At 38.7% G+C, this 22,291-nt stretch overlaps 1 protein-coding gene across 5 annotated transcripts in view; it reads right to left on the bottom strand.

The window, feature by feature from the left end:
• exoc4 (exocyst complex component 4) overlaps window positions 1–22,291 on the bottom strand; it is a 238,876-nt gene that overhangs the window by 157,503 nt on the left and 59,082 nt on the right. For all 5 annotated transcript variants that reach the window (XM_004913052.4, XM_018092352.2, XM_018092351.2 and 2 more), the window contains exon 9: window positions 20,678–20,766. In XM_004913052.4, coding sequence (XP_004913109.2) covers window positions 20,678–20,766 — 89 coding nt within the window. The remainder of the gene's footprint in view (window positions 1–20,677; window positions 20,767–22,291) is intronic.

Genomic DNA, 22,291 nt, shown 5'->3' with positions numbered 1-22,291 from the left:
ATCTGGTATAGCAGTAGTTCATTGCAGATTCTGCTTCTATATTCATACTTGTCCCCTGTATTCTCATCCATGCAGAACACTAATGTGATATAGGTAAAAGATTCTGAAAGCATGAAGCTTATAACAGAATCATCACCCCCCCCCCCCCCCCCCCCAGCTCTGTACTCATGAAAGTAAAATTCCATGCACTGGGGAAACTTGATCATATTAACAGAGCAACACAGCATGGAGGCAGAAGAAAGGGTAGGATAACTACTGCCAGAGTACAAAATGGTAACTCAACCCACGACAGACATTAGCCATTTCAGGAAAACAGCCAAGACTTTAATCACATTTCTTTTCAAACACAGCCAGGGATTTGGAATTGCTGTTATTCCAAGAGGTGACCCTAATACAGTGCTTAATCAAAGTCATTGCCAGAAAGAGAGCATCCTGCAGGCTTTAATAAAAACCAATTTCAGAAAAGTCACTATGTCACAATCTTTCTGGACCTGCTAAAAAAATCTCTTTGGAGAAAAAAAATGTGCAAAAGAAGAGTAAACGAACACTTTGCATCTTTCAGCAATAAGAAAATAATACCGCTGAATTCTCTTAAGTAAACAGGTGTTTTATGCCTTCATTTGATCAGGGATTTCCCATTATATAAGCTAATCACATGAAATCTATTCAGCAGTGTTTTTAATCTCACAGCAGAACAGTTGCTTCAACGGCTTATCTGTTCTCGTTAGTGAATATGGAAATTGACAGAAAAATTACCCAACTGGTACCATGAAATTGAAAGTGCAGCAAAATCAAGCTAATTCTGCAATCTATAACAAGCTAACTAATTTAAAATGAGTAATTTTACATTACAAAAAACTTTGAACACAAGTGGGCATATTTAGGCCTATGTAAACTGCCGACTTGGCAGCCACAGGTCCATCTCAAACCCTACTGAGTTTCAAAAGTCTGTAAACAGCCTATTTTAGAGAACGTAAGCAAAAGGTTAGACCTGGGCATAATTGAGGAATCAAAAAATGATTCCGGGTCTAGCCTGACTGTTATCATTCCAAAGCCCGATTGCTCATTGCACTTTTGCAATGGTTTCAACAAACAAAATGCGGTATTCCTACCCTACCACCCTATACCTAGGGTGGATGAACTAAATAAGAAGTTAGCTACGCTTGACCATACTAATGGCAGGGCAAAATAAATAAATTAATAAAACAAAAAAACAAATTTCTCCCTTAAAGGACAAGGAAAGGCAAAGTCACTTGGGGTGCCAAAATGTTAGGCACCCCCAACTGACTTAAATCGCCAACCTTTTACCCCGGGCTGGTGCCCCTGTTAAGAGAGAACAACACCAGCCCAGGGTAGCTGCAGCGCTTCCTGCTTCGCATGCGCAGTAGAGTGAAAAAGACGAACTTTAACAGAGAAGTCGGCTTTCCACTGTACTGCGCATGCGCTGGTCCCGAGGTCCCGGCAAAACGAAGCAGGAAGCGCTCACTACAGGTGCCTCGGGCTGGTGCTGTTTTATCCTAACAGGGGCACCAGCCCGGGGTACAAGGTAAGTGATTAAAGTCACTTGGGGGTGCCTAACATTTTGGCACCCCCAAGTGACTTAGCCTTTCCTTGTCCTTTAAGGCAAGGCCACACAGGTGTATTGTCAGCCTGCAGATAAGCGCAGGCTAACCATCAACCCCTTTTGTTTTTTTATCTTCTAGTTCACTCCGGAATCACTGAATCTGCCCAGGCACAACTAGAAAAAAAAATTTAAGCATAGGGGAAGATTGTCAGTCTGTGTTTATCTGCAGGCTGACAATATGCTCTGTGTGCCCTTAGCAAATATGCCTCTGAATATCTAGAATATGCCATTATCTTCTTTGCATTGACTGGGAAACCCATCTGCATACATACAGGCAGTGATAAATTCCATCAGAGAGGCTGGGTTTGGCTAATGTTCTACAAAGTGATTTAGTTGCCCGTGATAGATCTCGGCACAGGCGACTAACTGCTCTGAAATGCCTTCACACAATTTTGGAGAGCCGAAGCGATGCAAAGGCCTTACCACCATCTAATATCTGACGGGCGTCTAATTTGCTACGTCGCACATTAGCCTTAACTGATACCCCAGAAGAAGTCCATTATCTGCAACACATTGGAAGAGGGGTCATAAACCTCAGATAAATAAGGCAGAGGCAAAAGACTAGTCACAACCTATAACAAAGAAGTAGGTCAGAACATTTCTGGGTATTGTGGGATACCCCTGAATGAATATCCCAAATTCTGTCACCTTTGCAGGACCCTTAACAGATCCTTTTAGACTGTAAGCTCTTGTGAGCAGGGTCCCATGATTCAATTTTTATTCTGTAAGCCTTGTTTGTTAAATTATTTTAAGCTACCTGTTTGGTATAAATCAATGTAAAGTGCTGCGTAACTTGCTGGCTGGGGTGAGGGATATGTGACAAAACAAGTGAAAAAACCCTTGAGAACAGTTATGTGCTACATAAGACAAAATAGAATAGTACAAGAATAACAGGAGCTGGCTTTGTTCAGTAGGGCAGATTGGGGAGACTGTGCAGGTGCTGAAAAAGAGAAAAAGGGTGCAAATGAGAATCTGTTTCCCAAGCCCACATAGGGGCAAACAGAATATTAATACAAATCAATCAATTACTCAATGCACACCTACTAACCACAAGACGGCAGCAAATGGTTAGTTTAACATATAATGCTTTTTATATGGTAAATATTCACAAAACAGTAAAAACAATTACAATGCATAATATACATACCACCAGTTTGACAAAATGTAGACACGTGTGGATTGAGAAAACCTTGTTTTTACTGTTTTGTGAATATTTACCATATAAAGAGCATTATATGTTAAACATACCATTTGCTGACTTTTTGTGTTTAGTAGGTGTGCATTGTGTGATTGATTGATCAGTAACCTATAGCAACCAATCAGTGGTTAGATTTTTCAAACTAGCTGCAAGTTGAAAAATGAAAGCAATCATCTGATTGGTTGCCATGAGTTACTGCCCAAGTGTAAATGTGTCCAGTATTTATAAATGACCTCCAATGAGTCACTTCCTGGAAAAAGGGATTTATCAATCTGTGAGCTGTCTGCACAGGAATTATGAAGCATACTATATGCTTACAAAAAGTTAAGTGAAAACCTTTTTATTGTTTTAGATTAATAGCCAAGGCACTGTCAAAAGCAGGTTGTGAAGGTGTAAAGTATGTTTGAAAACCCTGCTGAAAAATACAAGCAATATTTGCTGAAATTATCCCAGGTGTTCTTGGTTCAGTTTGAAAAAGTAATAACTATTTCTGCCACTTGTGCAAATACTCACAATATACACATAATGTTTTTTTCTAACTGTGTATCCACAAGCCAAATATATAGGTTGTGGGGTACATACACAGTTCTTCTATCCTTTGGCCCACTACAATAATATTTCCTGTTTCCTTATATTGGAAAAGTGTTTTGGGGCAGGTATTAGGCCTCACTAACACATATCAACATTTGTACATTCGCGCCTGTTACTGCAAAAAACATGACAGAACTGCTAACAGCTGACAGGATCAAGGCCTCATTTGTCTAAACAAACATTTCTCTCTTAAGAGCCCCTCTTTATCTAATCAGACATATACTGTAATGGCATTTGTCAGAAAAAAGAGGTGAAGGCTACTACATAGTTAATAGAATGGGTGCATTCCCAAAAAAATGTAATGAGGTGCCAATTCACAATAAAACCACTATGTGTAGAATAGGTTTACTTAGTTTTCTGCAAATAAAATGTACAGTATATACAAGCAATCGATAAATAATAGAAAAGGTTTTAGATAGGTGAATGTTCCACATAGCTCTGTAGAGTGACAGTTTTACAAATCAATGCAAGAGGGAATGGAAGTACTTTGAGAAGTAAGCCTTTTTAATACTTTTAATTATGCCCACAGGGTATGACTCTGAATTAAGAGATTGAACAATGATTAAAAAGACAACTCTTTACTTGACTTGTGCTCTTCTTTTCCTAACCCCAACAAATATGTAATCAATATTTCATCCTACGCCCTCTGACTTCCATATCTGACAGCTCAACATAGAACTACTAATGAGTGTTTGGGGACAGCCACACCCTCAGAAAAAGGAAGTAAGTTAATATTAAAGCCAATTAAATAGTTCCATTGTGCATATTTTGCTGTGAACTGACATCTCAGTGCAGAACAAATGCATACATAGCTCTTTCATTTATAATGTAATTCAGGAGGTCACTTTGAAAGCTACAAGGGCTGTTAAATGCAGAGAGCATTAGCTGTGTTAGGTTCTGTAATTAAAGATGTGGCCTCACTATCCATTCACAGCATTAGCAAAATGCACATGGAGGAATAAAAACAACTACTGTGTAAAGTAGAAACCAGCAGTGGCTTCTTGTTGTAATGTAAAAATATATTTGCATTTTAATTATGCATTGCACAATAATGTTTAAGAGTGCAAACCACTGGATCCTATCTAGCATTTTTGTGGTCAGCTGCATCTATCCAGGTTTCATGCAACTACGTACAGGTATGAATGGGTCCACTAAATGAACACACATTTCTCAGTGGTTAGCACTGCTGACTGAAGTGACAGGGTCCTGATTTTGATTTTAACTTGGACACATTCTTTCATGTTCTCCCTATGTCTGCATGTTTCCTCAAGGTACTGCAATTTTCTCCAATACTGCAAGTCACCCAGGTTGGTTAAATTAGTTCTCATGTTCTGTGTGTGGAGGTGCTAAAAACCTTAGATTATAAACTCTGGGGCAGGGGACAATCTCTATAAAACCTGGCATAAATGTGTCCGAGCATAAACAAAAAATGTTAAAAGTGATAAACTCATTTGGACATACTGATCAGAGTCCAACTAGGCAGAATCCACCTGAAAACACAGATTTTCATTATCTCAAAAAAGCCTTTTTTCTTAAAGAAATATTGTCACGGGAAAACATGCTTGTTTCAAAACACATCAGTTAATAGAGTTTTCCCAGTAGAATCCTACATTGAAATCCATTTTTCAAAAGTGCAAACTGACTTTTTTTTTATATTTAATTTTAAAATTTCACATGGGCCTAGCCATGATCTTCATTTCCCAGTGTGCCATGGCCATGTGACTTGTGCTCTGATAAACCTTAGTCACACTTTAGTGCTGAGCTGCAAGTTGGAGTGATATTGCCTCCCTCCCTTTACCCCCCAGCAGACGATCAGCCTAAGGTAGCAAGATAGCAGCTCCCTGACACCTTTATTAATAAAAGTGGTAGATATAGGAATAGCACTCAATAGTAAGAAATCCAAGTCAGGCTTGGGACTCCTTCAGTTATATGGCAGTAGGAGAAACAACAGGTCATCTGAAAGCAGTTCTATTGCATAGCACTGGCTCCTTCTGAAAGCTCAGACTCATTGGACTGAGATGGCTGCCTACACACCAATATTACAACTATAAAAAATACATTTGTTGGTTCTAGAATACAATTTTAAATGGTAGAGGTAATTATTTGCTATGTAAACATTGTAATTTACAAATAAAAAGTACACAATAAAAATCATGACAGATTCCATTTAAGCAATCTTACAATGTTCAGGTTCTTCAGCTTGTTTGGGCCAAGGAAATATTCCTTTCCCAAATGGAAATCTTTACACAGTACATCTCCTCATCACAAAACAGTCACAAAAAAGATCATGCTCTACCATCCACAGACGATATATAAGAAGTGATATGTAATACCACAGTTAAAGTAGAGCTAAACCCCACAAATGAAACCAGCCCAGAAACTTAACAAGCTTCACCTGCACTTAGATACAATTGTAACCAATAAGCTCAACAGGTCTCTTCGGGGAACTGAGACTCGCAGCTTAAAGGGCAATTTTACCTGCATAAGCAAAACTGTAATAACGCATAAAACGACCCCAAAACCCCCAGAAATGTGTTCAAATTTTAAATAACCTTCCAAATGTAGTAAAATGGGAGTGGTATTTAGGGGGTGTGGTTTCAAAAATGGGCATGGTCAAAAAAAATTTGCCATGCTGCATGTGTCATTTCTTTTTGTTCCTTTTTTCATTTTCCAAATGTTAGGAGATATGATAATGGCAGCTGCTACCTTAAACAAACAGGGGGAGATTCTAGGGCTGTTTACTCAGGTATGGTAGAGATTTTTACAGATTAAATATAGAATTCTAGCTTGCACTACTGTGACGTATCTATTGGCAATAAAATGCCAAAATGCCTTTCCTTCTCCTTTAAGACATTCTGTGCATTACGCTACCGAGATATGGCCACCCCTTTAAGCAAAACAGGGACTGGTTATCCATATATTGCAATCTACTTCAAGGTGGCCAACTACATCAAAGTCCCCGGTCTGGCCAGTCCTACACTCATTTTTATCTGATTCATTCAGAATTCTACTGCTTCAATATACATTTAACAAAGGGCTAAGGTGATCCCAGCAGATCCAATAAGATGATCAGGAGATCCCAGTGGAGCCAATAAAAGAGTAACCATTTGGGGGCTTTAACCCCCAAAGCAAGCAAGTTGCAGGTAGAAGTCAGCCCCTTTGTTAAATGTATAGACATTGATAAAATGCAAGCATCAGTACAACCCATGCAAAGAAAAATCAGTATGACAAATAAACTACAGGAAACTAAAATATCAGTATTTACTGCTTTAATGCTTAACAGTATTTAAACAGAGTGTCAAATTTTACAGCACGGGGCTATAAAACAATCCTTCATTCCAGAATGAAGGATTGCCCACCACCGATATATGTAATATCTCAGTAAACAAACTAAGTGCATCTGATGGTCCCATTTTTCCTGACAATGATTTAAGTGCCTCTCATAATCTAATGAAAGTGGATTTAAAGATGGGAATAAAATGGAATAACACACTTAAAAAAAAAAAAAATTAAGTTTAACTAAAAAATCTTTAGCTCCATTTGACAGCTCATCTACAAAGAATATTTCCACTTAAGTAAGCAGGACCTTAAAAGCTTGATTTAATTACTGTAACAAACTCAAGCATGTCATTTTCCAAACAAAAAGGAATCTCAGTTCATTCCAGCAATACAAATCCCAATGTACAGAACCATTCTCTCAGGTTAAACACTCACAATAGTTTAATTTGTTGTACAGGTATGGGACCTGTTACCAGAATGCTCGGGACCTGCAGTTTTTCCGTGGTTTGGATCTCCAGGCTTTAAGTCTACTAAAAAATCATTTAAACATTAAATAAACCCAATAGGATTGTTTTACATTCAATAAAGATTAATTATATCTTAGTTTGGATCAAGTACAAGGTACTGTTTTATTATTACAGAGAAAAAGGAAATAATTTCTAAAAATTAGAATCATTTATTTAAAACTGAGTCTATGGGAGATGGCCTTTCCATAATTCTGAACTTTCTGGATAACAGGTTAATGGATAATGGATCCTATACCTGTACTTACCATGCTTATTGCAGCAGCCTTCAGGATTACTACTTAGACCCAACAGTCCTTAGCAGCTGGCAATTCTCATTTTTGTTTCTCAATATATTAATTTGTCTTGCATTCCACTACTTTTAGGGGGTGATTTATCAACGTTCGAGTTTGAATTTTTTTTCACAATTCCGAGTGCAAAAAACTCAATGGAAGATGTTATAGGCAAACTCAAGTCATATTTTCAATTCAAGTAGTTTTAAATTCAAGAAGTGTTTTTATTTAAATGAATTTACCACATTAATAAATAAGTGAGAATTCGATATGCAAGTTTATTCAATGTAGAAAAGCAAACTCGAATTCACAAACTTGAAAACTGATAAATAAGCCCATTAAAGTAGCCTATTAGCCTGGACATGGGTCCAATCCGATCATTAGAATGGTAAATAAAGAGTTTTCTATAGAGGCCTGCATATCTGACATTCAACTAGTATGAGGGCTGGATTATAATAAAATGGTTATCATATTAAGAAGTCTATAGAACCTCTAAGCAGACTGGATATACAACTCAACAAACTTGACTCAGCTTGTTCTGTGGTGCCGCTTATACGTAGTAAAGTTCTTCCTATATGGAATATATAGTTAACATTTTTTTTCATTCCCCCTGGAAATGACATCAACTCTCTCCACTATGTATCTCAACATCATCCTCCCTGGACCGAAATTTGGAATATTCCTATATGAATTTTAGTTTTTTACATTTTTACAATATAGTTAGACTTTTGCATTGACTGTATTGAGAATTGAATGGTTATTCATTAAATATACTGAATCTACTACATCCTTGTGCAAACCCATCTTTGTATGTGTATGTGTAAGTGTACAACAAATAATCAAGACATATTCAGTAAGATCAATACTTTATTACACTGTCTGCAACTAAGCATAGTGAGGAGGTAAAAATGTCTTTCCATATATTACAGAATCCAGATTTTTTTAAAAAATAAAAAACATCTACTTTTACAGTGGATAAAACTAAAAGATTTAAGAACAGCTATTTTCTGTAAGGCATTATATTCCCCTAGTAAAATCCTCAGGGACAAGTCCACACTGTTCAAGTTGCAAATATATGATTTTTCTTAAGGTGATTTATACTAAAGCTCAATTTTATGTGATTAAAAAAAATACTGCATAATATACACCAACTCCCACATTCATACATATGTATTAGCAGTAATGTTGGTAAACAGATTCTCTGGGATGCCAGAGGGATATGCAGACTAAGGTACAAAAAGTTCAGTTTATTTCTTGTGCCCTTGATTAAAGTTTATACATTCTATCTGTGCCCATCACGGATGTAGTTGATTATTTGAACGTAGAGAGAGCTATGATTTCCAGCCACTTTACTAATCAGTGAGCAGCGATTAGCACATAATGCAGCAGTGACAGCCAAGGAATGACAACTCAAGGCTGATTAAAAGCTAGGAGAGGTTCTTCAGCAGCAACCCTGTGAGAGCTCTCAAATGCAACTACCACCAAACAAACATGACCACACAGTAAAAGGAAAACAGATGCTTTGCAACACAGCACTGAGACAAATCAGAGAACAGATAAATAGCATAACATTTCTACAATAATGGTTGCTGGGAGAGGCTGGTGCAGCAGACGGGCAGGCTTGGCATGAAGGCCAGGGTTATATTTGGGGATAATGTTATTTGCTCTCTGAGATACACCTGAAGCTTAGCTTCAAGGTCAATTAGGGTGAGGTTTAGGGTTAAACTATGGCCCTTACCAAAGGTTGAACCTTTATAAATATACAGGGATTGGGGGAAAAAAAGCAACACAGGGAAAGTTTTATGCTAGTCCATCACTCCATTGCAAATTGGTAGTGATTTTCAATCTAACAATGGGACATTTAACAAGGTCTGTGTAAGAGAGTAAGCATATTTTTTTGCACCAGAATGTTTTTAGCTCACTTCTGAAATGTCCCATGACTCCATCAACATGTACTAACTAGGCATGCACCGAACCCAGGATTAGGCCTTTTTTTCGGCAGGGTTTGGATTCGGCTAAATCCACGGTCCTGGCTGAACGGAATCCTAATTAGCATATGCTATTTAGCACGTGGAAGAGTTAAATGTCGCCACATGAACACGGAAGTGGAGAACTTTCCGGAAGTGGATTTTTAATCCTTCCAAATCCTAATTAGCATATGCCGAATACAAAAAGCTGGGTTCAGTGCATTCATAGTGCTAACCCAGCTAAAGAAGAGATTATTTACCCATAACTATATATATCATCAAACAAAGGAAAATAATAACAAACGCCTATTAGATAATTGGGTATGGAGATTTATGCAGGGGCTTCTGTTAATAGTTAAACAATCTTAGCTAGCCATAAGGCAACATAATAGTTTAAAACTGAAATAAATGCTAAAAGCAAACACCTATATCCACTGAAGATAGAGATATACCTGTACAGAATAAATTTTACAAATGCAGCTCTAGCATAGGGGAAGTGGAAGACAGGCCTCTTACAAATCAATTTCTCATAAAAAAGATGTAGCATAACGTTGATCTAAAGTACAGTTCACACTGAAACTAAAACAAAACTAGATTGTAGTATTTCTGAAAAAGAAAAGGGTATGGAATATGACAGACAGATTTAATCCAAGGATAACAAAAGAGCCAAAGGCAGAAATACCAAAATCTATTATAATTCGTAATGTCTTGGTAACATGATCAAATTTCTTGCAAGGCGGTGAATGCAGTGTTTTACAATTATGAAAAGGGTTTAATATGCATACATTTGACATACCTTTTGAATATTTCTGTTTACTGCAAAGGCATTGCATGCATTCAAAGATTACAGTAAATAGATTGTAAGACTTTAATGTTTTAAACTGTATGTTTTGCCACCGTCTGTCTGTTTGATTAGCTGATTATTTGTCGGCTTAGAAATTATCTGAATCTATGTGACCACAACTGATTTATTTTTAATCCCCCTTTTCACCTGTAATATGACATGCTTAAAATCCATTCAAACTCCTATTAAAGGGTGTACAGAAGATAAAACCCACAGAAAATTAACAACTGAAAACAAATGTAAGAATCATATTGGCTCAGAGTGGAATAAAGCTTGACCAAGAGGTTCTGGTGGCAGCTAAAAAAATATACTAGTGTTTTTGTTGCTAGAGTCTTTAATACTAGCTGGGTGTTAGGGCTAATAGCCTCTGTGCGCCATTTATGTAGAATGTTTTAGGAACAGCTAAAATATTTTAGGGAGGATAACAAGGATTAGCAAATGAATTACTTTTAGTACTGAAGTGATTAGATCATTTACAGTTCCAGGTCATGTATGCACAGAATGAAAATCTTCATTCATTTGTAGTTTACACATGTAAAAAAAATAATATGGCAGCATGAAATAAATGTAATTGCAACACAGTCCCACTTTTTAATTCCATTTAAAACTTCAACTCAAACCTGATTTTGATAATAGTGTTCCATCACCCCATCCTCATCGAGACTAGCCATAATCTCAATGGTATGGCTTGTATTTTCCACTAAAGGATGCCCGAGTTTCTCCATGTTTGCTGTTAATCTGTTGGACCCACTGCAATCTGGATTTCGACCTAAGACTGCATTGCGCAGAGCTACAAATGATCTTCAGGATGCTAAAGCTGAAGGTCACTTATCAATACTACTCTTCCTTGACCTATCAGCTGCATTTGATACTTCCTTCTTATGCCAATTCTGCATTTGACTGGTATCCGTAATCAGCTGCATCCTGGCTCTCTTACCTTTCTAAACAATCCTTCACTGTCTCTTATGCAAACAAAACTTAATCTCCAGTTCCACCTAATGTAGGGGACCCGCAAGGCTCTTTACTTCGACTGCTGTTGTTCTCCCTCTATACAGTCTATGGGAGATCTCATCCGCTTTAAATATCATCTGTAGTCTGATCATTTTCAAATTTACTTTTTGACCCCTTCAGATGTAACAGATGTAAGAAGACTCAAATCTCTAACTGCCTCCTAGCAATCTCTAATTGAGACCTCAAACTGAACCTAACAAAAACTGAACGGATCATTTTTCTGCCTAAGCCTGGTCCTCCTACTCCTCCTTTTCCTATCTTTATCAATGGCATACTCCTTACCCCTGTCAACTTGGTTGGGGGTGATCTTTGACTCCTCTCTTTCCTTCTCTGGCCATATTAAAAAAAGAAAGAAAAGTAAAAACTAAGTAAGCTTTATGTAAATACAGCTATAAGCACTCACTGAAAAGCTGCACCGAGTCCTTGTTAAAAGAAACACAGGATGTCTTGTCTTATTTGTGTACACATGTACTTTAGTATCAGATTTCCTCTCAGAAAAATCCTTCATTTCTGGGCTGGAGTCTGCTCGGTTCTCTCCTCCCCTCTCCCACAAAAATGCATAAGAACTCCCTCCCCCTCCCATCAGAATGTGTGATCAGAGCTACCAACGGCTAGAGCTGCAGCAGGAAGCTGCTGAGACCACACTAAAATGGAAGCTGCTATCTTAAACGAAAAAGGAAGCTTCTGGGGCTTCTAGGGTATGGTAAAGCTTTCTGCAGAATAGATATAGTGTTCTAGCTTGCATTCATGTGGCTAATCTATTGGCAGTAAAATGCCCAAATGAATTATATTCATCCCTTTCTTTCAACTTTAACAGAAAGTTTGCTCCTGCATGCTCTTATTCTAACTAGACTACTGCCAACCTGCTACTAACTGGTTTACTAATTCCAATCTATCCCACCTACAGTCTTATCTTAAATGCTGCTGACATAATTCTCCTTCTTTCATCATATATATCATATATCACAATGAAAGTCTATGTTGCCTTTGTGTTCAAGAAACCTTGAACTAACCCTCAAGATATGTGTTGAGCCAAGCTACTGCAGCTGTATAACATCATTCTAATAAGCTTTCAAAGAGTAGCCATTATTTCAAGCTTGTTCCTGAAAAATATGAATGTACAAACAAGCTCCAAAAAGGCTAACTGCAAATATGCATTTTAATGAGTACAGTGAAAAGAAGTGGCAGTTTACCAGAAGGTGGCATCAGTACTCTTATTGCTCTTTTGTGTAAAAAAAAAAAAAACTACACTAACAAAAGCATACCTATACTTTTAATTTGTGATAGAAAATATGCAAAAAGCACAATTCACAGTATGCACTTTAACTATGTACTTCAGTACAGAAATCATTGGCTTTTAAATCATCACCATGTTTGCCTGAGTCTTCAAAATAAGCAGAGAAAAAAACGAATTAAATATTACATTTTAGGGTATGGAAAGCAAACATCCCTTTATAAACACGGTTATTTAAGGGTTTTTTGTTTTTTTTTGTTTTGGTCAAAAATTTTACTCAAAGGTATTTTAAATGACAAAATTCAGGACATGGGATTTTTAATGCCATGTGCAGCAATAAAATTTCCCTGAGGAAAAGAGGCAATAATTGGTCTCTGTGGGTCTGCAAACAGATTGCTTTTGTTCCAAGGAGTTACTGATTTGATAACAAAAAGGTTTAGAAATCAGCACACAATCAAATACTTGGAAAATTATACAAATAAGTATGTTGATTACATTTTTGAGCAGTTACAGTACAGGAGACCCCCACATCTCTCATAAATCAGTCTGGGCTAGCATCTAAAACTAACATGCACTGAGGCCAATAATAAGCAGGGAATCTGCAGCCTGTAAAATACACAGTAACTTAGTAAGAATGATAAGTACCCATTAGATGATGACCAGCTCCCCTATAAACCATACATGGAACCAGTTCAACTAGTAGTTTTTAGCTTTAGCATACACATTACATTAATAAGACTAGCCATTTTCTTAACTGTAGTTTTATCATCTCTGACAGAACTCGTCCAATATCCAAAGGCTGACAAAAAGGTGCCAATGGTAAGAAAACTTATTTTTCCCTCTTACATATACAGTATCTTAACAATGTTACCACTGATGTTACTTACTTGGCCCACATTAAACCCTTTTATTTCCCCCAAAACTCACTGGGCAGCCCCAGAAGTGGTACAGACATCCTCCACTATTTTTACATTTTTATTTTGTTTGTTTGTTTTCTAGAGCTGAGGACCCTTGCCCCAGACTATGCCTTATCCAACATTTATTTAAGGCCTTTCTAAACACATAAAAATGTGACCTTTAAGCTGGGCTTTTAGGTGTACCTGTGTGAGGAAATACACTTTCTCCCCAAGTCTCACCTAACTGGCCTTCAGGCTGATCCCCCTTCTAATTTTACCTGGCCCCTCAAGATGGGGCCAAACCCACAGTTTGGGAACCTAAGTTGTAACTTAGATGATCCCTATACCCAGGGCCGCCATCAGGGGGGCACAGGGGGTACGATCATCCCAGGCCCGAGCTTTAAAGGGGGCCCGGCCACGCTAGAGTTTCCTTATTTCGGGCCCCCTTTCTTCAAGCCCGGGCCCCGTCTTTCGTTTTATCCTCCTCTCTGTGCCGCGGCTCTCTGCCGCATCTTTGCTTTTATAAGGTTGCGCCCGTGCGAACTGACGTCACACGCACGGGGCGCAACCTTATAAAAGCACGGAAGTAGCAGAGAGCCGCGGCACATAGAGGAGGACATCGCCGGAGCTGGGTGCCAGGAAATGTAAGGTGCTTGGGGGCCCTGGGGGTAAGCTGAAGGATACTGGGGGGGCCCTGGGGGTAAACTGAAGGATACTGGGGGGGCCCTGGGGGTAAACTGAAGGATACTGGGGGGCCCTGGGGGTAAGCTGAAGGATACTTGGGGGCCCTGGGGGTAAGCTGAAGGATACTTGGGGGCCCTGGGGGTAAGCTGAAGGATACTTGGGGGCCCTGGGGGTAAGCTGAAGGATGCTAGGGGAAGCCAGAGGATGCTGGGGGGGGCCCTGGGGGAAGCAGTAGGATGCTTTGAGGGGCCCTGGGGGAAGCAGGAGGATGCTGGGGGGAGCCGGAGGATGCTGGGGGTGCCCTGGGGGAAGCCGGAGGATGCTTGGGGGGGAGCAGGAGGATGCTTTGAGGGGCCTGGAGGGAAGCAGGAGGATGCTGGGGGGGGGGCAGGAGGATGCTTGGGTGGCCTTGGAAGAAACAGGAGGACGCTGGGGGGGAGCCGAAGGATGCGGAAGGAAGCAGCAGAGGGCAGGCCATAGTATGAGTAATTTGGGGGGAGCACCAATGTTTTAGGGGGTCCTGGGCTGACCAGCATTGATTTAGGGGGTACCTGCCCTGGCACCAATGCAAAACGTAACCCCTGGCCACCAATGTTTTAGGAGGGCCCTGGCTACCAATGTCTGTATGTCCTTTGTATTGATGGGAGGGGTCACTGGGGGAGGGGCCATTGGGAGGATGGGGGGCCCAAAAATCTTGTTGTGAGGGGCCCCGTGATTTCTGATGGCGGCCCTGCCTATACCATCAGTCTGTGTTGCCAATATCAAGCTTGATTGTCAGTCTTTATTTTCATACCTATGCTATTTGCTATCTTTTTTACTACAATTGCCTAGTTTACATTAGAGATGCACCGAATACAGGATTTAACTTATGGCTCTAACTCTGTTCTACCCAGGCCATGTTTCTTTCTTCCAAGCCATGGCTCCACCAGGTATGACAGCCAGGCATATTGCATAACCAACCAGTGAGGTTTTTAACTGATGAAAAATAGGAATATATTGCCAAAGTATATCCCCCCCCCCCCCCCAAACCTTTGTTTTGGCACTATGAAAAAGGGCAGATTAGCCTATCAACTTTTTTTATACCCTTACCAATCATTTAATAATGACTTCATAAGGAAGTGTGCTTTCGCTATAATGCGAGGGCATGCTAGTTTCTTGACTCGTAGCAATAGCTATGAGACAGATAAAGTACACTAAAGAACAACAAAGGGTTGCCGAATATATCCAAGCACACCCTATACAAGTCCAAAATATAATAGAAAGAGTGCCGCAGCTGGTTTGTCCCTGAGGAAGAGCACTGGTTGTGCTTGAAACATTAGATTTTTTTCAATAAAAACACTTTTTCTTTTGTATCATGTCCCTGTTAGTGTGGAAAAGTAAATGCACGCAAGTGCTCCTTCACTGTCCTTGTAAGCTTTATACTCTCAGCCCCTATATCATAAGCACTCGGCAAGCAAAAAGAAATGCACGCAAGTGCTCCTTCACTGTCCTTGTAAGCTTTGTACTCCCGACCCCTATATCATGATAAGCACTTGGCAAGCAAACGGGCGTGCGTGCGAATGCGGTTACGCATACGTCCACGGGGGGGGGGGACCGGCGCGCAAGGAGCAGTGACTAAGTATATACTCAAGTATAAGCCGAGGGTTACTTTTTGGGCACATTTGCACATTTTTAGTGCTGAAAAACTCGGCTTATACTCGAGTATATACGGTAAGTCACACTAAAACATTCAGTTGGAGAGGGCATTAGCTTGACTGTTGCTTTAGAACGTAAACCATATGAATACACATACAATAAAAAAAGATTAAACAATAGTGGAAAAGATTTATGTGTAGGCCAACCATTGATGGTTTTTCTGAGTATGGTTATTGAATGATCAACTGACAAATCAATCTCTTAGAACTAAAAGCAATAAGACAAGATATAAAAAAGTATGAAATTCTGAGCAGGGAGATATCCATTTTATGAAGCAGCATGGAAAAACTGCCATAATGAAACCTGACATCAAACAATGTCACTTTAATATTTCCCTTTTGTTAAAAAAGAATTATAGGTAATAAACATGATATATATTTATACGATTTGACACATTTTAATATATAGTGCGCATTTGCCATTTAAGGGCTTGGGAATTATGTTTTGCCTAGGTATATGCCAGATGGTCCATGAGTGCAGTTGTTTTTAAGAGATCAAAACAGAGGGTATGAGAAGCAGAAACATACACCATTTAATATGAATATATTTAGGATTAGGATTTGTGTACAGCTTTTATATTGTACAGATGTTAATAGCAAACATCCCCTTTTACTTTTTAAGCACAGTCAGTTGTAGATCAATGCCACCAGCATAAAGGTACAATTGTTAGGATGTCACAGAATCTACATTTTCTGTTCGCCTTTTGATCTATGCCACACTACAAGTTTACAGGCAATAGGTGGCATACAATGATCGCAACTTTGCTTTGTGCACAAGAGGTTTTATCATGCTGAAACAGATAAGGGCCTTCTGCAAGAAGCACTGAATTTACAAAGTAAATAACTATACACAGTACCATTTAGGTATGCTTTCACTGGTGCCAAACCATGAAGAACTGTACAGGTCCCCAGTAAGAAGAATAATTTTACTGCCACTCGCACCCCAAATGTATCTGAGTCTGCCAGGTAGTAAAATGCAAAACCACCCTCCAGAAAATGTGTTTCCACTGCTCCAAGGGCCGAAGGCTACTCACTTGTGGAAAATCAAGTCAATAACTTTCTTGATGTATATGAATTTTATATGAAAATTGAGAAGTTAATCAACACATGTTTTCACCCGAATGAAGTATAACTGTGTAAAGACAACTGTGCTGTTTTGGCAAACACACCACAGTAAGCTATTCTGGCAGAGCACCATCTGTTGAAGGGGTGAAAACTCAATGAAATATATAATATTATACATTTGCTCCAAGTGAATTTAATCCTTCTGTATTATGGTGCTTTGCTGCATCTGTAAGGATGAGGCAGCTTCCCTGAGCATATCATGATGTTTAAAGAAGCACTGCTTTGCAATGAAGAAGTGCGGAGCATTGTAATGCTGTGGTTATCATTGCAGCCTTGCAGAGCTGTGATTATGGTTTGAAATTTTAGAAATGCTCTATATGCATGAAGCTTGTATGTTCTCCCTGTGCGGGTTTTCACTGGGTACTCTGTTTTCCTCCAACCCTCCATAAACAAGTTAACGGTCTGCTGTTGAAATTGGCTATGGTATGTGTACATGTAAGGAGCCCAAGATTTTAAGCTCCACTGGGCCAGGGACTTTTGCAAATCATGAGCAGTCTCTGTAAAGCAATGCATAATGGAAATTAAAGGATAATGATAATGTACTTATTGAAAGTATAGTCAGATCACCAACAGGGTACGATACCAGTAGACAGGTAGTTCTAAAAGTGTTATGCTGAGGATGTAGGTGCCACTCTGAATACCCAGAATGCTATCATAGGAGGTTTAACGCTCATAAAATTTTGTACTTAGGGAATTAATTTGTCCCTAGTATTTCAGAAAGCCATAAATCACTAAGAGGTACTAACAAACTATAAATAATAACAAAAATTCCAAACGTGTTCAGTTTAGAACCCCTAATTTTACACTGGGCTTCCATTTTACTACTAAATGTATCTGCTTCACCTGCACTATAAGAAAATGTTATAGTTAAAAAAACAATGCACACTGCAACAGAAGATTTTCAAAGAAAACAGGTATCAGTCTGAACATTTGAGCTAGTCAAGATGTATTAGTGTTGCAGGTGCCCCATTGTCAATGTAGCAGAAACAGAGATTATTTAAAAGCATAATACAAGGTGCCAAAATTCTACTACACACATAGTAAAGTAAAATATTACAGCAAAAGTTAAGATGTTTTTGTTAGGTTGATTTTTGTTCTTCATAATGTTCTACACTGTTTCGTCTCCTTCCTTACTCATCTGATCTGTCATGGTCTAAATGACAATCTACTTTAATAAAAAAAACAAAAAAAACAAAAAAAAAACGAGAAACAAATTATTCTTGTAACACTTTTAAACCCTCCACTATCAAGTGTCTGACCCCAGTTTGATAATCTTATTTCCTGAGAATCAAAAGCTGGCAACATCAGCTTCCCAGAGTGTTAATTGCAGCCCTGCTCCGTTGCTAATCAAAAAATTGGATGTTTTGCATGAAAATGCTCCACTAATTAATTCTTAGTCATAAAACACCCTGGTTTTAATAACCCTTCCTTGATTGGATGGTCTTTGAAGAGAGACTGAGGCTAATCCGATAACTTGGAAAAAACACACGCAGAAGAAACAAGAGGCCTTACAAGGTTTGTCTGAGGTGATTGCATTTAAACCAAGGATACACAAAGCATTATGTGACTGGAAAATATTTTCTTTTCTCTTGCCACTTTTCATGTTTCTAACCTTGCCAAGGTGAAATATGGGTAGCTGTAAGAAAGTAAAGGGTTCTTCTGAGCTATGAAAAGGTTTGCCTTTATTAACAGCAGTCTGTTTCATATTTAATTCCATCAGATGTACAGACTGTTGCTTCTAGGTACAGAATCTTAAACTTACCAGACAACATAATAAAATATGTATATGCTGTGGCATATACCTCATAAGGACTGCAAAGCTTTCCTAGAACAAACATCCTACTACCTCTCTTTTATAACACAGGCTGTAATGCTTGTTTAATAAATACATGGAGGACTTAGGACTTTGTATCTTCCAAAAGACTGAAATGAATCCCACCTCAGAAACAGATAAGCACACCCATAGCCATATAACTTAGATCAATGAAATCCTAGACATTCTTTAAGGCATCTCCTGCAACTTAATGACTATTTAAAATATTGTCTTTTTACCACTTAAAACCTTAATTAGGCTACTAGCATCCCCCAAATCACTCTTCTCAATTGTGAATCTTTAACCGGGATTGTCTCTAAAAACATCTAACACCCTATGGACTGGGATATAAGTCCTTGTGCTGCCACAATAACCAGTGACCTATCCACCAATTGAAGATCTACACAAGCTTACATAAACTGACTTATCAGTTTTAAAGTTTGTGAATTCAAGTTTGTATTTCTAAAATGAATAAATTTGCATGCTCGCTTAATTATTAATTTTGTAAAACTGTGCATTAAAAAAAACGGAATACCTCAAATTTTTGCGTTTACAAACTCAAATAAAACTTAAAAAACTTGAAAAGTGCCAGTTTCTGTTAATTATATTATGCACTGTTAATTTCTTTTGCAAAGCTTCATTGTGAATAAAACAGATGGATATCTGTTTAAAGTTACCCTGGGTGTCAATGTCTTTTATTCAACCTTGCAGAGGTAATTCCTTGGGAAATTCAATGCCTATTAGGTAACTTAATCACTTTTAAGCTGTTACTGATATACAAGATTTTCCAGTATTATTAGATTATGAATGTAATTACCTGTCCAAATTATTAGGCAAGAGTAGGTTATGCTATCAGTTGCTCAAAGATCCTTAAATAAGCTTGTCCATTTTTAAAAAAAGACAGAAAAGTCCATAATGCATGACAGTCTTCCTCAAAGCATTTATTCCTATTATTTTGTAATCCCCCTCAACATATTATACACACAGATGAAGCCGCAATTATAATGTATGATTTTATAATAATATAGACTGCTAGTGAAAAAGAAAATAATGCACAGGATATAAGCTTCCTTAGCATATTAAATTGCATTATCATTAAGCTAGAAAGCAAAAGGATATTTGTGAATGAATCAGTATGTGTTTTGAAATAAAGTACAGGTATGGGATCCCTTATCAGGAAACCCGTTATCCAGAAAGTTCCGAATTACGGAAAGCCCATCTCCCATAGACTCCATTTTAATCAAATAATTTGATTTCCTTTTTCTCTGTTATAATAAAACATTGTACTTGATCCCAACTAATATATAAATAATCCTTATTGGATGCAAAACAATCCTATATGGTTTAATTAATGGTTTATTGATTGTTTAGTAGACTTAAGGTATGAAGATCCAAATTATGGAAAGACCCCTTATCCGGAATAATCTTGGTCCCGAACATTCTGGATAATGGGTCCTATACCTGTACAGGTATGGGACCTGTTATCCAGAATGCTCGGGACCTGGGGTTTTCCGGATAAGTGATCTTCCCATAATTTGGATTTTTATTCTTTAAATCTACTAAAAAATCATTAAAACATTAAACAAACCCAATAGAATTGTTCTGCCTCCAATAAGAATTAATTATATCTTAGTTGGGATCAGGTACAAGGTACTGTTTTTTTACTGTATTTTAACAGAGAAAAAGGCAATCATTTTTAAAAAATGTGAATTATTTGATTAAAATGGAGTCTATGGGAGATGGCCTTTCAGTAATTTGGAGCTTTCTGGATAATGGGTTTCCGGACAACGGATCCTATACCTGTATTATTAAAAATATTTAGAATTTTTTCTGGGAGCATGATGGTTTGTTATCACTCAGTACCATAGCGATGCATATTTATGAACATTTATGGTTTTAAGTCAAGTATTGGTCAGCCTACCTTGCAGTTCCCCACTCTTGCTGTAGAGCTCCCTCCTCTGTTCCCTTAAATATGCGCTCATGCTAATTGCATGTGAAGATGACTCAAATCTATAAGACACATAACAACATTTAAATAGAAACTAATAAGAAATAACTGACTAATACAGTTTAAAATGCATCAACTGGAGCATAGGGGTAAATTATGAAAGAATAGAGATTGAATTGTAATATAGTTCATGATTATTTAAAACCTACAAATAGACCTAAATGTGCATTGACTCCACTAGTAGCATTAGGGAAAAGAGAAAATTAAATCTTAATAATGTTATTAACAAAAGTTCAAAAGTTCCAATATGCCGAACAGAAAAATATATCAATGTGGGTGATAGGAACAATCACTAAACTGCTTCTTAAAAAAAGCTGCTTGGAAATGATCAAATAAGAGCATACAGTGAACCTCAAAGAAGTGGGGCTCTGTAGAGCCCACAAAGTTTATTTTGCACCAGGACTACTAAACATGGCCATGGATTTTTGTATGCAATTATCAGGCACAACCTACAGACAAAATAAGGGATGCTCAGCTTGCATGCAGTTTGGTCAAGGAGACATGCCTCCCAAACAAAATGCAAGCTTAAGTTATGAACAGTGTAGAATACCACATGGGGTTGGTAGTTCAGAGACAAAAGACAAACCAGGTAAGTAATGATGAAACAAAGCCATTGAATGAGGTGGTGCAAAGGCCGCAGCTTGTTTATTTTATAGCATATTAAATCAATTACAAAAACACCTTAGAAAAAACTTCTTATGAGATTAATCACCCTCTGTTAGACTCAGGCTGACCACAACATATCAAACCAAAATCTGCCATAACCAGGCCAGACTTACCATGTTTACCATTTAGCATTACTTTTCCTCCACGCAAGCTGCAACAATCATTTTATTGTGAATTTTTTTTTTTGTATACAGAAAAAGAAGGGTGGCAGGGAGGGATCAAGCACAGCCTGCACTTGCTCCTCCAGGCTCGACGCAGCAGCGCGGCTTTTAACCCCTCGGGTGATTCACCCGTTGCTGCGCCACCAATGCCCACTCTCTCCCGCACTGCGGACCCCACCAGCCAATAGCGCACCCCCCCTTGCTCGCCCAAACTATTAACCCCTTCACACCAACCCCATGCGCACCCAGGGGGCATACACCCCCTGCGCCCTTCTTGGGGTTGGTAGTTCAGAGACAAAAGACAAACCAGGTAAGTAATGATGAAACAAAGCCATTGAATGAGGTGTGCAAAGGCCGCAGCTTGTTTATTTTATAGCATATTAACCCTTTGCCTGCCAATCACGTACGGCGTACGTGATGGCAAGCAAAGGCGCTGAGTGCCAATCACGTACGCCGTACGTTTTTTTACTCACTGCGGATCCCTCTTCAGCTGCGGCTTTCTCCGCAGCCAAAAGCCGACTGAGCGCCGCAGAACCCCCTAGGCAACGAGCAGAGGGAAGCAGGAACATGCGCCGATCGATAGGATGACCCCGGCGACCCCATAAACGTCATCAACATGTGCCTGATGCTGGGGTATTTAAACTCAGCCCCCAGCGCCGCCCCCTCCTTCTCTGCTGGTCCTGGATGTCGCTGGTGCCCT

The sequence above is a fragment of the Xenopus tropicalis genome, chromosome 3, assembly GCF_000004195.4.
Source record: "Xenopus tropicalis strain Nigerian chromosome 3, UCB_Xtro_10.0, whole genome shotgun sequence".
Classification (NCBI taxonomy): Eukaryota; Metazoa; Chordata; class Amphibia; order Anura; family Pipidae; genus Xenopus; species Xenopus tropicalis.
The sequence above is the reverse complement of the archived record's forward strand: the minus strand, read 5'-3'. Positions and strand labels throughout refer to the sequence as shown.